At 37.1% G+C, this 15,073-nt stretch overlaps 1 protein-coding gene across 3 annotated transcripts in view; it reads right to left on the bottom strand.

Annotated features, from left to right (window-relative positions):
- The window catches only part of mast1b (microtubule associated serine/threonine kinase 1b), a 27,773-nt gene extending 15,737 nt beyond the window's left edge, over window positions 1-12,036 (bottom strand). The window contains exons 1-7 of one of the 3 annotated variants that reach the window (XM_059562227.1): window positions 11,727-12,036; window positions 5,383-5,411; window positions 1,419-1,495; window positions 1,191-1,266; window positions 1,022-1,091; window positions 708-868; window positions 530-605 (exon numbers count right to left, since the gene is read on the bottom strand). In XM_059562227.1, the coding sequence (XP_059418210.1) occupies window positions 530-605; window positions 708-868; window positions 1,022-1,091; window positions 1,191-1,266; window positions 1,419-1,495; window positions 5,383-5,411; window positions 11,727-11,765 (528 nt within the window). In that variant the 5' untranslated portion in view covers window positions 11,766-12,036. Of the gene's footprint in view, window positions 1-529; window positions 606-707; window positions 869-1,021; window positions 1,092-1,190; window positions 1,267-1,418; window positions 1,505-3,969; window positions 4,087-5,382; window positions 5,412-11,726 lie in introns of those variants that run through there. The other 2 variants (XM_059562218.1, XM_059562238.1) reach the window with 2 other exon arrangements.
- Between the last annotated feature and the right edge of the window lie 3,037 nt (window positions 12,037-15,073).

A 15,073-nucleotide genomic window follows, 5' to 3' on the forward strand; every position in this document is an offset into this window, starting at 1 on the left:
TTTTTAAGTGATTTTATTTTGATTTTTCATCTCTACACCGTCGATTACTCCAGTCGTCCTCAGTTAACCTGGTGCTGTTCTGACCATATTAATGTGTTTATCTTACAGCAAACTGAAAGACAGACACCAGACACCTCTCTCTCTCTCTCTCTCTCTCTGTGTGTGTGTGTGTGTGTGTGTGTGTGTGAATCAATACAGTCTCCCATAAGACGGCTAATGTTAGAGAAGAGCGTCACATGACGAGGCTCGTGAAGTACACTCACAGCAAAGCCTTTTACAGTAATTTAACACTAACTAAGATTCATAGATGCTATATAATTATTGTTCATGTTTACTTGTATAGTTAACTAATGTTTCCAAAGGAAACCTCGTTGTAAAATGTTACCGTAGATAATTATAGAAATTATGATATTTAGAAAAGTTCATATTAACATATATTTATATTGATATTATTGTAGAATCTGTTCAGCATTTCTGTGTTGGAGAGGTGGACAGGTGTGAGAAACAGACAGGTGTGTGTGTGTGTTACCTTAGGGAAACGCTCTCTGTAAACATGATTCATCATGATGATCTCATTGTCGTAGCAGGAGTGAGAGCGACCCGGACTGAACACATGAGAGAGAAAGAGAGAGAGAGAGAGAGAGAGTTAAACACAACTACTGCAACGCACACACCTGACATGAGTGTGTGTGTGTGTGTTTGCAGACCTCAGGCTGCGCGAGCGGGGTCTTAAGTGGGGTGAACAGCGTCCCCCGTCATCGTCAGTGATGCTCTCTGTACTGCCGAAGTGTTTGGACAGGAAGTGCAGCTCGTCCATGGTGGGCTGATATGGCAGCTGGTGCAGACGCTCCTGAGACGAGCTGGAGGACTGCAGATAAACAGACATTAAACACATCTAATATGCATCATAAATGACCCACAGCTGAATCTGAAGTGCATCTGATGTGTGTTTGTCATCAGACGTCTCTAGATCAGATGTGACGCACGTCTGTACATGTGTTCACATGAGAAACACTCTTACCGTTGAGCTGGGAGTGTTTGTTCCATAGCCAGAAGACGGAAGAGACGCCAGCGACCATCGACGCCCATCCCTGCACACACAACAGTACAGAAGATGCATTAACAGCAGCTAAGGGTTTCTGTTAGACGTCCAGTCTGAAGTGTGTGTGTGTGTAAGTGTGTTTGTTTACCGTCTTGATGAAGCGAAGGAGAAATGTGCCGGAGTGCTGGGAGAGAAGTTTCGAGGGCTGTCCAGAGGACTACTTCCTGTGAGGACAGGAACAACAAATAATGCTCAGTTACTAACAAAACTCTAGCACGTGAGAAAAGCGCATTGGTGAGTCTGTAAGCAGAATGCATCAGCAAACACATCAGTATCTGTAAAAGTGTTTTGTCCAGCAGGGGGCGTGGCCTCTCACCGATGTGTCCCGGTAAAGGGGAATGTGGGCGGGGCAGAGTCGGGGAGGTGGAGGTCAGAATCAAACTCTTCCGGTTACTGCGGCAACTGCACACACAAACAGAGAATTCATCCGTTTAAAACATATCAACAAAACACCTTAAGAACATCAAACCTGGGACATTCAGAGGAAATGATGAAACCACTAAAGATCAGCACAATACACCACTGCTAAAAAAAGTCATAAATACAAATAAAAATTGAATTGAACAATTGAATAAACAAACAAATGAACAAATAAAGAATTAAATGCAAAAAATAAATGCATTTAAAATTTAAAATAATACAAAAAATTTAAAAATGTACATTTAAATTTTTTTTTAAATGAATGAATAAATAAACAAACCAATAAATAAATACTGAAAGAAACCTTAAAAACATTAAAAAATAATAATAAAAGAGTAAAATTAACTAATAAATAAAAAATAAAGGAACTTTAAAATGAAACAAACATAAACAAAAATAAATAATTAAAAAATAAGAATAAATAAAACTCAATAATAAAATAAAAATGAAAAACAATTAATAATAAATTAAACAAAAAACTATTTATAAACAAACTAATAAATAAATGTTAATGAACAAAAAAAATAAATACAAAAAAAATAAATACTTAACTGTAAAAAAAAATGCATCACCTCACTAAACAGCAAACACAACCAACTGCATATCCCAAACTCCGGAGATTATGTTCAAGATTATGTTCATGACAAATCACATCAGAACCGAGAATAGAGAAACTGCTGTGTGTGTGTGTGTGTGTGTGTGTGTGTGTGTGTGTGTGTGTGTGTGCGTGCGTGCGTGCGTGCGTGCGTGCGTGCGTGCGTGCGTGTGTGTGTGTGTGTGTGTGCGTGTGTGAGTGAGTGTGTGTGTGTGTGTGTGTGTGTGTGTGTGTGTGTGTGCGCGCACGCTCTGCAGCAGAACCAGTGCGATACAGAAAATTCCATTTCCACAGTCATCAATCTGAGTCAGCATCTCAAGAAACAGAGAGACACTCTGGGCGAGAGGGATACAGATAAACAGAGAGAGAGAGAGAGAGAGAGATAAAGCTAATGGAGGACAGAGTAAAAGAGAGACACTTGATATGCCTTGAGTGACTGTATGAGAGCCATTACACACCATTACTGTGTGTGTGTGTGTGTGTCAGGCTTTTTCAACATTATCAGCAGTGACTGTCCCCACAAGGAAAGCTAAAATCATCTACACTGAGCTGGAAAAAGCTTAATAATCAGACTAAACAAAGCCTTTCAAAATCAAAATCCCAAAAAGCAACATTTGATCTTTTTAATTTCATGATCTTTTTCACAAAATGATGATAGCATCCTGACAGAGCACATACTGAGCAGCTAATAGAGCACTAGTAAACACACACACACACACACACACACACACACACACACACACAGGTGTAGACAGATGGTTAATTAATGGTCTTTGGGGATCATCCTGAAAAGAACCCTGTCCCTCTCTTAAAGAGACAGTGGCCTTATTAAATATACAGTATCTCTCTTAAAGAGACAGCGCTCCTTCTAAACATTTGCTTCCAGAAGCTTTACTTTCACTGTTCCTCAGTAGATGAATAACCTTCGCAAACCTCTAATTCATCTCACATCTTTTAAGGAACATTTATTTGTCAATCATCATTGTACTGCATTGCATTATAGGTTTTGATCATCCAACTAAGCAGTTAAATATCATCTTACTAAGACATTTTATTGGGAGATCTAGGGCCCTATCTAGGGCCGCAATATCATTTTTCATTATTAAAAATCTTTGTGTGCTGCTGCACGTCCCTGTACACACGTTGTGCACCCACCTATAGGTACATATTACTAACACGCTCTGTAAATTACAAAGAAAAAATATTGCGCCACACTTTAGACCAAGTTTTTGTTGGTCAGTTGTGCAGTTATATCATTTTATGTAAGTATCTGCAATAGTCTTATAAAGACCTCCTTGATTTACTGGCTATCACAATCTCATCTTACTTTTTGGCCAATATTAGCACCAAATAGCAAACATTTTGCTCAGTTTGGGCCTCTGAATAAAATTAAGCTTTTTTTCTATCCATATTCTCTCAATGTAAAACTAAATGCACCAAAAAGACCCTAAGATTTAAAAAAAAAATTAATAAATAAATAAGATACAAATAATTTACCTAAAGATTCAATTAACTTTTCCATTAAAAAAAAAAGTCAATTATTTCATATGTCAGAGTTAAAAGCACGGTAAACCTCTCTTAAAGAGACAGTACCTCTTAATGTCACCATTCAAGAACAACAACTACTGAGACATTTTTAGTATCATCATGGATGATTCAAGACAAAAACTACAAGCTAATAGATTAATTATTCACCAACGCATTCAAACGTTCAACAAATCAACAAGTGAAACTCACTACACGAATGATGTCACTCAGTTAAGTGTGTCGCCAGCTGCAGGTAAAAAATGACCTCAGCCACATCCTCATGTGCAGAAAAACACATTTCAAACAGATTTTAAAATCATTTCACCTTTTAGTGCGACGAAAAACACCGCCCTGCATGACTGAGAGCACAAAGGAGCCGAACGCTCAGAAACACGCAGCATGCATCACAAACATCATCAGATGGAGAGCGCTCAGACCGTCTGCCTTTCCCTGCACACTGGAAAATAGAGCGCAGGGGGGAATTCTGGGTAAAATCTCGAGGGCAGCGGATGATACCAAGACGAGCATTAAAAGAGGGGAGCAGGTGCAGCACATCCACTCACAAGATGCAACGGAGTGTGTGTGTTTCAAAGCGTAAGTGCAATATGCTTTTTTCCCAGAGGTCACGGTGATATAACTAAGATTCATGGAAAAAAGTAAATGAGAGTGAAAAAAGAAAGCTTTTAGAGAAATGGACAGAGAGACGGAGAAAGATAAATAAACCTGACAAAGAAAGACGGGTGAGTCAGAGTTAATATAGTTAACTAAAACTAAAAGCATAAAAGCATTTTCATTCCTTAAAATAACATAAATGTCAACTGAAATAACTTCAAAATGATTTATTTCAGCTAGTTGCTAAGGCAAAATTTCTTGAATCACTAAATATCTAAATTAATCTAAATCTTAAAAGACAATGTTAAATGAAATACAATATATTACAAAACGTATTTTATTTAAGCTGACTGCAAACACAACATTTCCTATTTTAGTTTACTTTGACTTGAAGTACTAAAATAACTAAAACTAAATAAACCTTTAAAAAAATGATTACTACAAATAACTGAAATATAAATAAATATAAAATAAATGCGTGCTTTATTTCAGATAGATGCAAATACAACATTTCTCATTTTTGTTTAGTTTAATTTTAAGTATTAGAAAATAACTAAAACTAAATAAACTAATAAATAAATAAAAACGATATAGACATAAAAAAATCTATAGGTCTACAAATGACAAAAAACTTCAAATTAACATTACTGGAAGAGAAAACCATAAACGTTTAATTGTAAAATACATATTAATTATGTTAGTGAATATTCACGGCTAATTATTTAGAATAATTTCAATATTATAAAATGGTTCCTTAAAAAAATAAAATAAAAAAATCCTATTAAAATTAAGATGTTTTAACGTACAAATGACAAAAACACACAACAAAATTACTTATCCTTCAACTAAAGCGAAAACAGAAAAATACAATCTAATTAAAAATATTAACGCTTGCTATAATAATATGATCTTAAAACACACTGGGCTGAGTTTATACTGTAAACAAAATGAAGCAATATGAAAACGGACCACAGTAATCTCCCAAATACCACAGTTACTACACTTACAGTATTATTGGGAGGAAACTACTCAGTTTAGTAGCTTGACGCCTCCAACCCAAGTTAAAAATATAAATAAAGCATTTATTTATGTATCTATGTATTATTATGACTGAAAAGAGACTCACCTGCTGTTTTTACGAGGCAGAGGAAGATCCTTCAGGGCCGAAGACAGAGAGACAAAAACGGCCGAGAAAACAGAGAGAGAAACCAGAGATCAGACATGATAAACTCACGTAAAGTCACTCTTATACATGTCATTAAACAGAAATAGCATCACAAACACACATTACAAGCAGAACCTCTGACAAAAGGATACATGATTAATGTGACAAATACATGAGAATCTATTTAACATGGATTTGAAGTGTGTGAATGTCACTGAGTTTGTATTTGAAAGAGTTTGGCACATTATTGTTGCGTTGGACATGAAGCACGATGGTTTCTGTGGACACTGGAGCACACAAATGGATCAAGGAGAGATGCTGTTCTTCACTTCTCTCTGTGATCGAACACATAATCCGCTCTCATTCGTCTTTCTGACAGACTCTGTCTCTGTGACAAACAGGCCGTGCATGCTAAACACATTCACCCAAACAAAACCACTCCATTTACAGTACTACACTGACTCAATTTGGCAGTGCATGTTAGCGTACAGAACTGAGTTAGACAAGCTTCATCCCATCAATCACTCTCCAAGCCCCGCCTTCCAAAGATATCTCAGCCAATCGGATGTCAGCAAAACGTTTCCTGGCTAAAAAGAGCACAGGCCGCTATTATAGTTGAGCATAGCAATAATATAATGTGAATAGGACATGTATCATGCATGTTATTCAACATAAAGTTGTCTCTGAGCAGCTTTAGTCAGCAAATTCCATTAGCATTGATTGGCAGACATCACTAATCGATAGGAGCAGCTCAGATGTCCTTGAACGCTGATGTGCTTTCAGGATTAACCCTGTGCCTCATTTAACAACATTCACACTGGAAACCAGATCCACGTGAAACACAGTCCAGAGACGAAACCTGTCAAAACAGGTCAACAACAAATGATAAAACTGATAGTTCTGGTCCTGCATTCTGATTGGTTGAGCCGTTTGTTTACTTCTGTGTGTTGCTCAGCAACCCCTTTGTTGGAACCACGACTGTTTCTGCGGAACTACATTGTTTGGTGGAGGAATGCTGTTTTCATTTATATCATCACATTTTATTTGCTCTGTTTTATTATGTGAGACCTTATACGTATATTGAAGAACCGTTTTATAAAAGCAACGAGCCCTGTGAATTTACAACACCTCGGCTTCTTATTGCTTTAAAATAAGACAATTAATTTTGCATAAAGAAATGGGATCCTAATCTCAGGACCAGCGAGATACTGTGGAATTATTTTGAGGATAATTATACACAATCTGTCACCTGAGTTTATGAAGAGCTACAAGAATAAACCCAGGTTTGATCATATAAGAGCTCGACAGCATCTTAAGGAAGGTATCAGAGGTGTTGTATTTTTAGCTGTATTATAACTCAGCAGTAGAAGACGCTCAGTTTGTGTTGAGTGACTGATCAAACGCAGCATCTCTGTGCTCTCGTATTGATCCTCAATATAAGCGTGTGCTTCCATGACAACAGTTAATGTGCTGCTGACACGTTAAGGCCGCTCGTCCCGTGAATAATCGCTGCTGAGGGTCTGACCGAGCCGTCGGGTCAATTACACTGTACATAACATACATTCACACAGCTGCGCCAAACGCTTTCTCCTGCATCCTTCTGCGGTTTACTATACAGTAAGTGTGAAATGTGAAAGCCATGTCAGAGCAATCCCACGTATCATAAACATGATGGCTGAAGAAGACCTTTCACCAGAATATTCTCATTTAATAAAGGTGTGCAAGTAAAACTGTGGCATGGAGCACTTTTTCCTAGTATTTCCCCATTTCATGAATAATAATAATAATAAAAAGATTGTTTTATTAATATATAGTGATGATGCTTTTTTTGAGGACTTTATTACTTTAGGTATGAATACATCAGTAATTTAAAAATATTTTCATATGTTTTGATTTCAATTGTTATAATTTAATTCCTGCAACCCCAATACGTTAAAAATAAGATTTCAGAAATAATTTATTTAAATTTAAATGTAAGAACATGGAATTTGTGCCTTCTTTGTTTTTAAAATATAATATATTAAATAAAAGATTTGTGTTATATATGCATACTGTTTATTTTTGCAAAATATATAACTTAAACCTGTGGTAATTATAGCTAACTAAAAGTAAAACCATATTTATTTAAACAATATATATATATATATAAACTTTAACTGAAATGTAAAAAATTCAGCTTATTTTATTTCAGCGAGTTGCCAGGGCAGCATTTAAAAAAAACCATTTCATTTAGTTTACCTTGATGCACATAACTAAAAATAAAACTGAAATAAAAACAAATAATACAAATTATACAGACGTAAATAAAAATGAATAAAACACACATTAAAATTATTAAAAAATATGAAAAACTAAAATATATCTCAATAATGCTAAAACTACACTGCTCAAGTTTCTAGATGTTTTAAGCATTTTCTGAACTGTAATAATTAATTGTAAAAGTTAGAACCCTGTTATTTTCTTTGAACAGGTGATGCTCTCCAACTCATATCAAACACTGAAGCTCTTCTTAGAGTTAAATATAATATAATAAATCTTTTTTTTTTTTTTTTTTTGGAGTTTTATGATGGTACCAAAACATCTGGCAATGAAAATATGTATTCAGTTTCAGCATCATGAATTCGCGGAGCATTATTAACCAAGTTTTCCACGTAAAGCTGCAGAAGGCTGCAGATCATCTCTAGTTTCTCTGAAGAAAGACACTCGCGCTGTCTGTTTGTTTCTCTGTGACTCACGTGTTTAATTTTAGACAGTAATTGAGTTTTCCGTCTTTAAATGCTGTAAAAGCTTCCTAGAAACCCTGTGGAGAAGAGCAGCCCGGTAAACTCATGAGGACAGATGGAGCCGATCCAGAAGCCAAACTCTGAGCAGAGATCAGCCGAGCAAAAGCACTTCAGCTGTGCTAATGAAGCGTTCTCTCCATGCATCCGTCAGCCATACTCAACACAGAGATGCTCCTAAACATCACAGCTAGGAGTCATCACAATATAACTGGAAAAAAAACATTCATTTGAAAAACATATCAGTATATAACACATAATACCAGTCACCACTGGATAGAATGTCTTTTTGTGGTCCAATCAGAGGTAAAATCATGGTATTTTTGATAAATACTGATATGTATTTTTGATAGTACTGAATGTTTACAATATTCATATACCACGTTTCTTCAAAGTACTTTAAACAATACCACGGTACTACCTCTATAGGCTATATGGACAAAAACTACATTATCATTGTGCATAAAAACCAGAAAACATATTACTAAAATTAACTACAAATAGGAGAATCATTTATTAAAAAGGCTTTAAAAATGCATAAAAAATGTTGTTTTACTTTTTTTTTTTTTACAATTTATTTCAGTAAACGTATATTTTATTTCATGGAATTAAAAAGCTCTTTAATGTTTTTTGTTTTAGTTAAACTACAATAAACCCTACCACATAACCCTATGACGATGAGTTTTCAATGAGCAGGCTCATTTTCTTCAGAAAAATACATTTCTCTTTGTGATACAGGTTGAATAGAGTCTGATCTCCGTTGATGTATAACTCCAGATGATCTGTCTGGATGATGACGGGCTGAAGAAGCACTCTGAGCCATAATGAAATAGCACTATCAGGGCCTGCTGCCCACCGTTTGGTGCAAGCCCATCATTTCCCACGCCAACCCCATAATCTGAGCCTCATTAACCTAAAAGCGTCCCGATGCCAGCGTACGCAAAACAGCCCCTGAGTTATCACTGCGCCTTCATTTTCGGGATTTCCTCCAACCGTTTTTACTAATGGCTCTGCGCATCAGGAGAAAATGTGCATCGGATGACTTCAGCAATTAAACGACAGACTTCCGGAAATCTGCTGGAGTCTGCGTCAGAGTGAAAATCGCCAGATTTGAGGGTCAGCTACAGAGACAAACACTGAGCTGAGCGCCCAAAATGACAAAATGTCAAATATGATAAAACATTTTTTAACTTAAGTCTAATTTAGAGCCACATGCATGCACCTAAAACCCTCCTGCATCAGCCCTTAATCTGTACGCAGCACACTACTGCATGATGGGAGTGACCTTTGACCTCTGAGACAGTGTGTTGCACCATATGGCAGCAACAGTGCAGCGAAGCGGGGAGGGGTGTTAACTGAATAACCAACACAATAAGTGTGTGTGTGTGTGTGTGTGTGTGTGTGTGCGCGCACGGGGGATGAACGAGACAGACCCAGGGGACACAGGAAAATTCGTTGAGGGCAATTATTTTCACACCAAGCGAAAAATATGTCACATGTTTGAAACACGTGTAAAAAAGATGCCAAGCAATTATATTTTGCATAAATGAATTCTATTTTTAGGAGCATTAGGGTTTTTTTGCACTGTGACATTGTTTTCATGACAATGAAACGCATTTCACCACAGATTCTGTGGCTACATGTGGCGGTTTACAGAAAGATTAATGCTTGCATTGTCTAAAAATGCATGTCCATATGTTGGTTACATTCATATTGTGATACAATGCATTCTTTTTTGGTTTGATTATTTTTTTTTTCACCCCTAATTCTCATTAATGCCAAATAATCTTTGAAAACCGGTGTCAATATACTTTAACTGTAAAATGATTGTACATGATGCAACTTTTTGTTGTGCTGCATTTAGAAAAATTTTTGCATTAAAATAATGATAAATCTGGGGTAAAAGTTAATGTGTGCAAAATGAGCAGTTACTGAGAAGTTATTGAAAGGTTTCAGGATTCACTGTGCTCTCAGATAACACAGATGCTCCGTCTCTCTCTGACCATGTCTGAGACTTCATGATTGACTCTCCACTGATGATTCTGTGTGTGTGTGTGTGTGTGTGTGTGTGTGTGTGTGTGTGATATCATATCAGACTGTTTAACTTATTGCGCAAATCCTAGATACAGAACCAGTTTGTGTCGACACACACACACATTTGTCCTGACAAAGCGGTAGATTCTGATAAACCCCACTTAACACACACACATGCAAATATCTCATCATGAATAATTTTCACCTTAAAAATAGCCTCAGATGGCTATATATTCATTAAAAATACCATGGTATTTACATGCAAAGAAATCCATATTACTGCCAGTGTTCAAAAACATGGTATTACTATTAACATTTGTCACCTTCATTTACCATTGTATTTCAAAGAATACAATTTCTTAACACTGTTCGTATGTAGACTAGACAGCAATATCATTGTATTTTTGATACACTCCTTAGTATATTTGGTAAAAACCACAGTAATACCATTGTACATGAAAACTAGAAAACATGGTATTATTACAGTATATTGTACAGAAAAAAACATGCTTATGTTAATATTCTGCTTGAAATGATACATATTAATTTACCATGGTACTCCAAAGAATACCACTCCTGATTGGCTAGACTGTCCAGTTGCGGTCCATTCGGAGAATAACAGTAGTAGTACCATGATATTTCAGTACACAATGTTTACTATATTCAGATACCTCAGGGTAATTCAAAGAATATAATGGTGCTACCCCAGTAATTGCCATTGATATATATACCATGGAACTGAATGAATACCAAATTAATTTACCATGGTTTTCCAAAGAATCCCACTCCCCACTGGTTACACTGTCTCTATGTAGTAATGGGAGTATCAGACAGTAACTCCATGGTGTAATACCATGGTAGTACCTCAGGACATTGCCAAAAACACAATATTACTATAGTACATGTCTAGAAAGCACAGTTTCACTACATGTCTACAAAAACACACTAATAGCAGGGTACTGAAGGATTACCATGTCCATTTACCATGGTATTTCAAAGAATACCACTCCCCACAGATTACACCTTTATTATGTAGTCCAATCAGATCACCATACCATGGTATTTTTATAGTAATGAACGTTTACCATATTAAAATACCATGTTACTTCAAAGAATTCCATGGTACTACCTCAATACATCGCCAAAACCACAATTTATGTACGTACTTGTCCAGACAACATGGTTTTGCTATAGTACGTTTACAAAAACACACTAATAGCATGGTACTGAAGGATTGCTATGTGCATTTACCATGGTATTTTTAAGAATACCACTCCCCATCTGGTTCCCCTATCTTTATGTGGTCCAATTAGATCGTAATACCATGGCGTACCATAGTAATGAATGTTTATCCTATTAAAATACCATGTTAATTCAAGGTACTTCAAAAGAACACCATTGTTTCTCCACTATACGTGACCCGAGACCACAGTATCAGCGTGGTACACATCCCGAGCTCACGGTGATGGTGTTAAACGGTGCATGTCTGACCTGGAGCCGCCTGCGCCTGATTATCCCCGAGTCGTCCATGTCGTGTCCGGCGGAGAAGACGCTGCTGCGTGGATCAGAAGGAGAGCTCAGTCCGCTCGCGTCCACCGGGACTCCGTCATCCGCACGCCACCGTAATCCGACTCATACCGAGCGTCTTAAAGGCTGGAGGGGGCTTCGCGACGCTCGCATCCCGCAGAAGACCGAGCGCTGGACGTGACGTCATAAAGGACCGTGCGCGAGACCAACACGAGTGACTCGGCGCGAGCGCGTCCGCTCCTTTTACCATCACCCCCTCTCTCTCTCTCTCTCCCTCTCTCTCTCAGTGTTGTTCATTCATGACATCTCCTCTGTCTCCGGGATGTTTTTGTCTCCTCCTCTCGCTCCTCCCTCCAAGACCTCATGAGCTGCATTGGGGAGGTTTATTAATCATTACGCATCTTATTTTGGGATATCATGGGCATGTTATGCGTGTGAGCGTCATTCAGCATTTGTTTGATACAAAGCAGCAGAATTTTTTGCCAACGCACAATTATCAGTCCCTAAATTCCTGTTTAGATAGACAGCTCACTGGATTTTGAGACACAAGCCAATGCCCTCCAGTGACCCATGCAGCGGTTCAGTGACATCTGCTTTCTGTTCGCGTGACATCTATGACTATGGGGCGCCGTTTATCAAATAGTTCTGCCATATTTATTATTATTTAAAAAATAATAATAATAATAATAAAATACATTTGAAAGATTTAAATAAATAAGCTTTATGCATTTTTTTATTAGGCTATCAAAATAAAAGACCAAAGCTAAATCTAAATATTTAGATTGTATTGTATTGCAATGTATATAGATTTAAAGGTGCCATGTGAAAAAATTGAGCTAAAAATATAAAAATAATTACCTACACGCATCAAAAGTATGAGAAGAAATAAGGGCGATGATGTCATTAAAAAAATGTAAAGTTATAGTGCTGCAGAGATATCAACCTTAATTAGCAGTAGCATTACTAGCCCCGGCCCGACAGGTGTCGTAATACCAGTTTCGGCCATTGGAGGCGGTATGCGGGCAACATAACCACCAGCCAACCTGCAATACACGAATAACTCGCACGGCTTGTGGGCGTAATCTAACCTGATGTCAATCAAGCGGAAGGATGGTTGAAGCCCTTGGCAAGAGACCACCACCCGCTACAGGGAAACAACCGCGCTCGGAAACACAAATCAAATCCGATAAGAAAAGGAGCCGAACCAGAGTAAACATCGGCACTGCTTTCAATCGCTGGAGACAACTGATGGACCTGAAAGAAATGAGGTTCGACACCGAACTTGCAACATTTCTTTTGGATTGGTAAGTTAGATGCTGTTAGTATTTCGCTAGAAGTTTGTTTTATATGTTTGTGTATTTTTTTCGGGAAGTTATAACATAGAAATGTATCGAAGGCTGTTCTATAAACGTGCTAATGTTAGCGATGGCTAACCGTAGCTGCGTTTGATAATTAGCTAGCTATAACTTACCCATATTTTTATATCATAAGTAACCTGCTCTGTCTAGTCTGTTGGTCTCCGTGTCCTCTTTGCTTCGTGGTTTTTCTGTACGTGAGAAAATTGATGTGTGGCATGAAAGCGTGTGAAAAGAGTCAATTGCGCGTGTCTCTCTTGGTGAATGCTTTAGAGTTGGCAGCTATGGTTACGCTAGCTTGGTCAACATCAGCTGTCTGATGTTGACCAATGATGTTGACAGAATGCTGTCTGTCAAATTAATTTAATTCCAATAATGTGTATATACAACTCAATGTAATATGAACAAAACGAATATGAACATATTCACTGGTAAAGGTGAAGGGGAGTAGCTTGAAGATGTCATGTTTCAAAATCACTTGACATCACCCAACGTTCCTCTGGAGGCAAAACGTCCTCTTATAGCAGCGGTTCTCAATTCCAGTCCTCGCGCCCCACTGCTCTGCATATTTTGCACGTTTCTCTTTGTTAACACACCTGATTCAGATAATCAGCTCGTTAGAAATGAACTCCAAGCATGAACTGTTTTTCAAATGTTCATTGCTTCCTACTCTCTGAGCAGGGGAAATCTGTTGAAGTTTACCTCACATCGAAACATTCATTCACTGATTTGTGCTGTGCAGCGTCTTTAAACATGGACAACTGTGGCATCATATACCTCTGTAAATCAATACAATTTAAATTCACGTCTTGCACACTTCAATGCACTTTGATTGGAACATATAGCTACGTTCACTTCGAACTGGAATCATGGCTGAATATCCTGTGATGACCACTTCGCAGGGCACTTATGTTCGAATAGAACAAATGTCTGAAGCTCTAAGAGAAACGTTCAAAATGTGCAGAGCAGTGGGGCGCGAGGACTGCAATTGAGAACCGCTGTCTTATAGGCTTCGGCTATGCTCTAGGGTTGTTGTGAAGGTAGGGGCGGAGCATAGAGACTATGCTGTTTCTCGTTTGTTACTCTAGAGTAGACCAATTCACTTTATTGAGGCATACTGCCCCCATCTGGTATGGAATGTGGTGTATGACTTGATTTTTTTGCCAGATATGACAGATGGCACCTTTAACGTTTTAAATGTAACATTATATATTTTAAACGCACACATTTTGAGTTCTGGACTTCAAAAAAAAAAAAAAAAAAAAAAAAACTATAGCTGAATGATTATATCAGTTATTTATATATATATATAATTTATGCATTGATTGATTGATTCATTTTATTTTTAAACTATGTCTCTTATATTCCAAACAATATATTTATTTAGAAATGCATTGATTTAAAGTATGTTTCTTGCATACCAAACACTATGTATTTATCGATTTGTTTAGATTATTTTTATTTTTAAAGTATCTCTCTTGTTTTATTTATTTATTTTTTTCAGCATGGGTTCTCTCACATAATAAACACTATACTGAAAAAAAATATATATGCCAAAATATTCTTTGCTATGTCAGAAGTTTATGTAGTTTTATATAAAAATGACCAACATTGTAGCTATAAAACTCATGATTAAAAAATAATAATAAAAATAATACTAAATAAAAAGGCTTGCACAGGATTAACTGTCATATCTTCCTCCCAGAGACATTCACATGTAGAATGCGGTCAATAGATTTGCCCCCCATTGACACATTCACTGATGGATTTATCTCTGACATGGTTTACATACAATGACTTTGATCAGGACAGGAACTAGAATCCTGTTGCTTTGGCCTGATGAGCTCCTGATCACACAGAAGAGCATGACATAAAGAGAGTAAAATGACAGAAATAGAAAAGCTCTGATTCTGTGCTAAATCTTTTCTTAGTTTCATTGTGGCACTCGGATGAGAA

This window comes from Carassius carassius, chromosome 1, assembly GCF_963082965.1.
Source record: "Carassius carassius chromosome 1, fCarCar2.1, whole genome shotgun sequence".
NCBI classification, from domain to species: domain Eukaryota; kingdom Metazoa; phylum Chordata; class Actinopteri; order Cypriniformes; family Cyprinidae; genus Carassius; species Carassius carassius.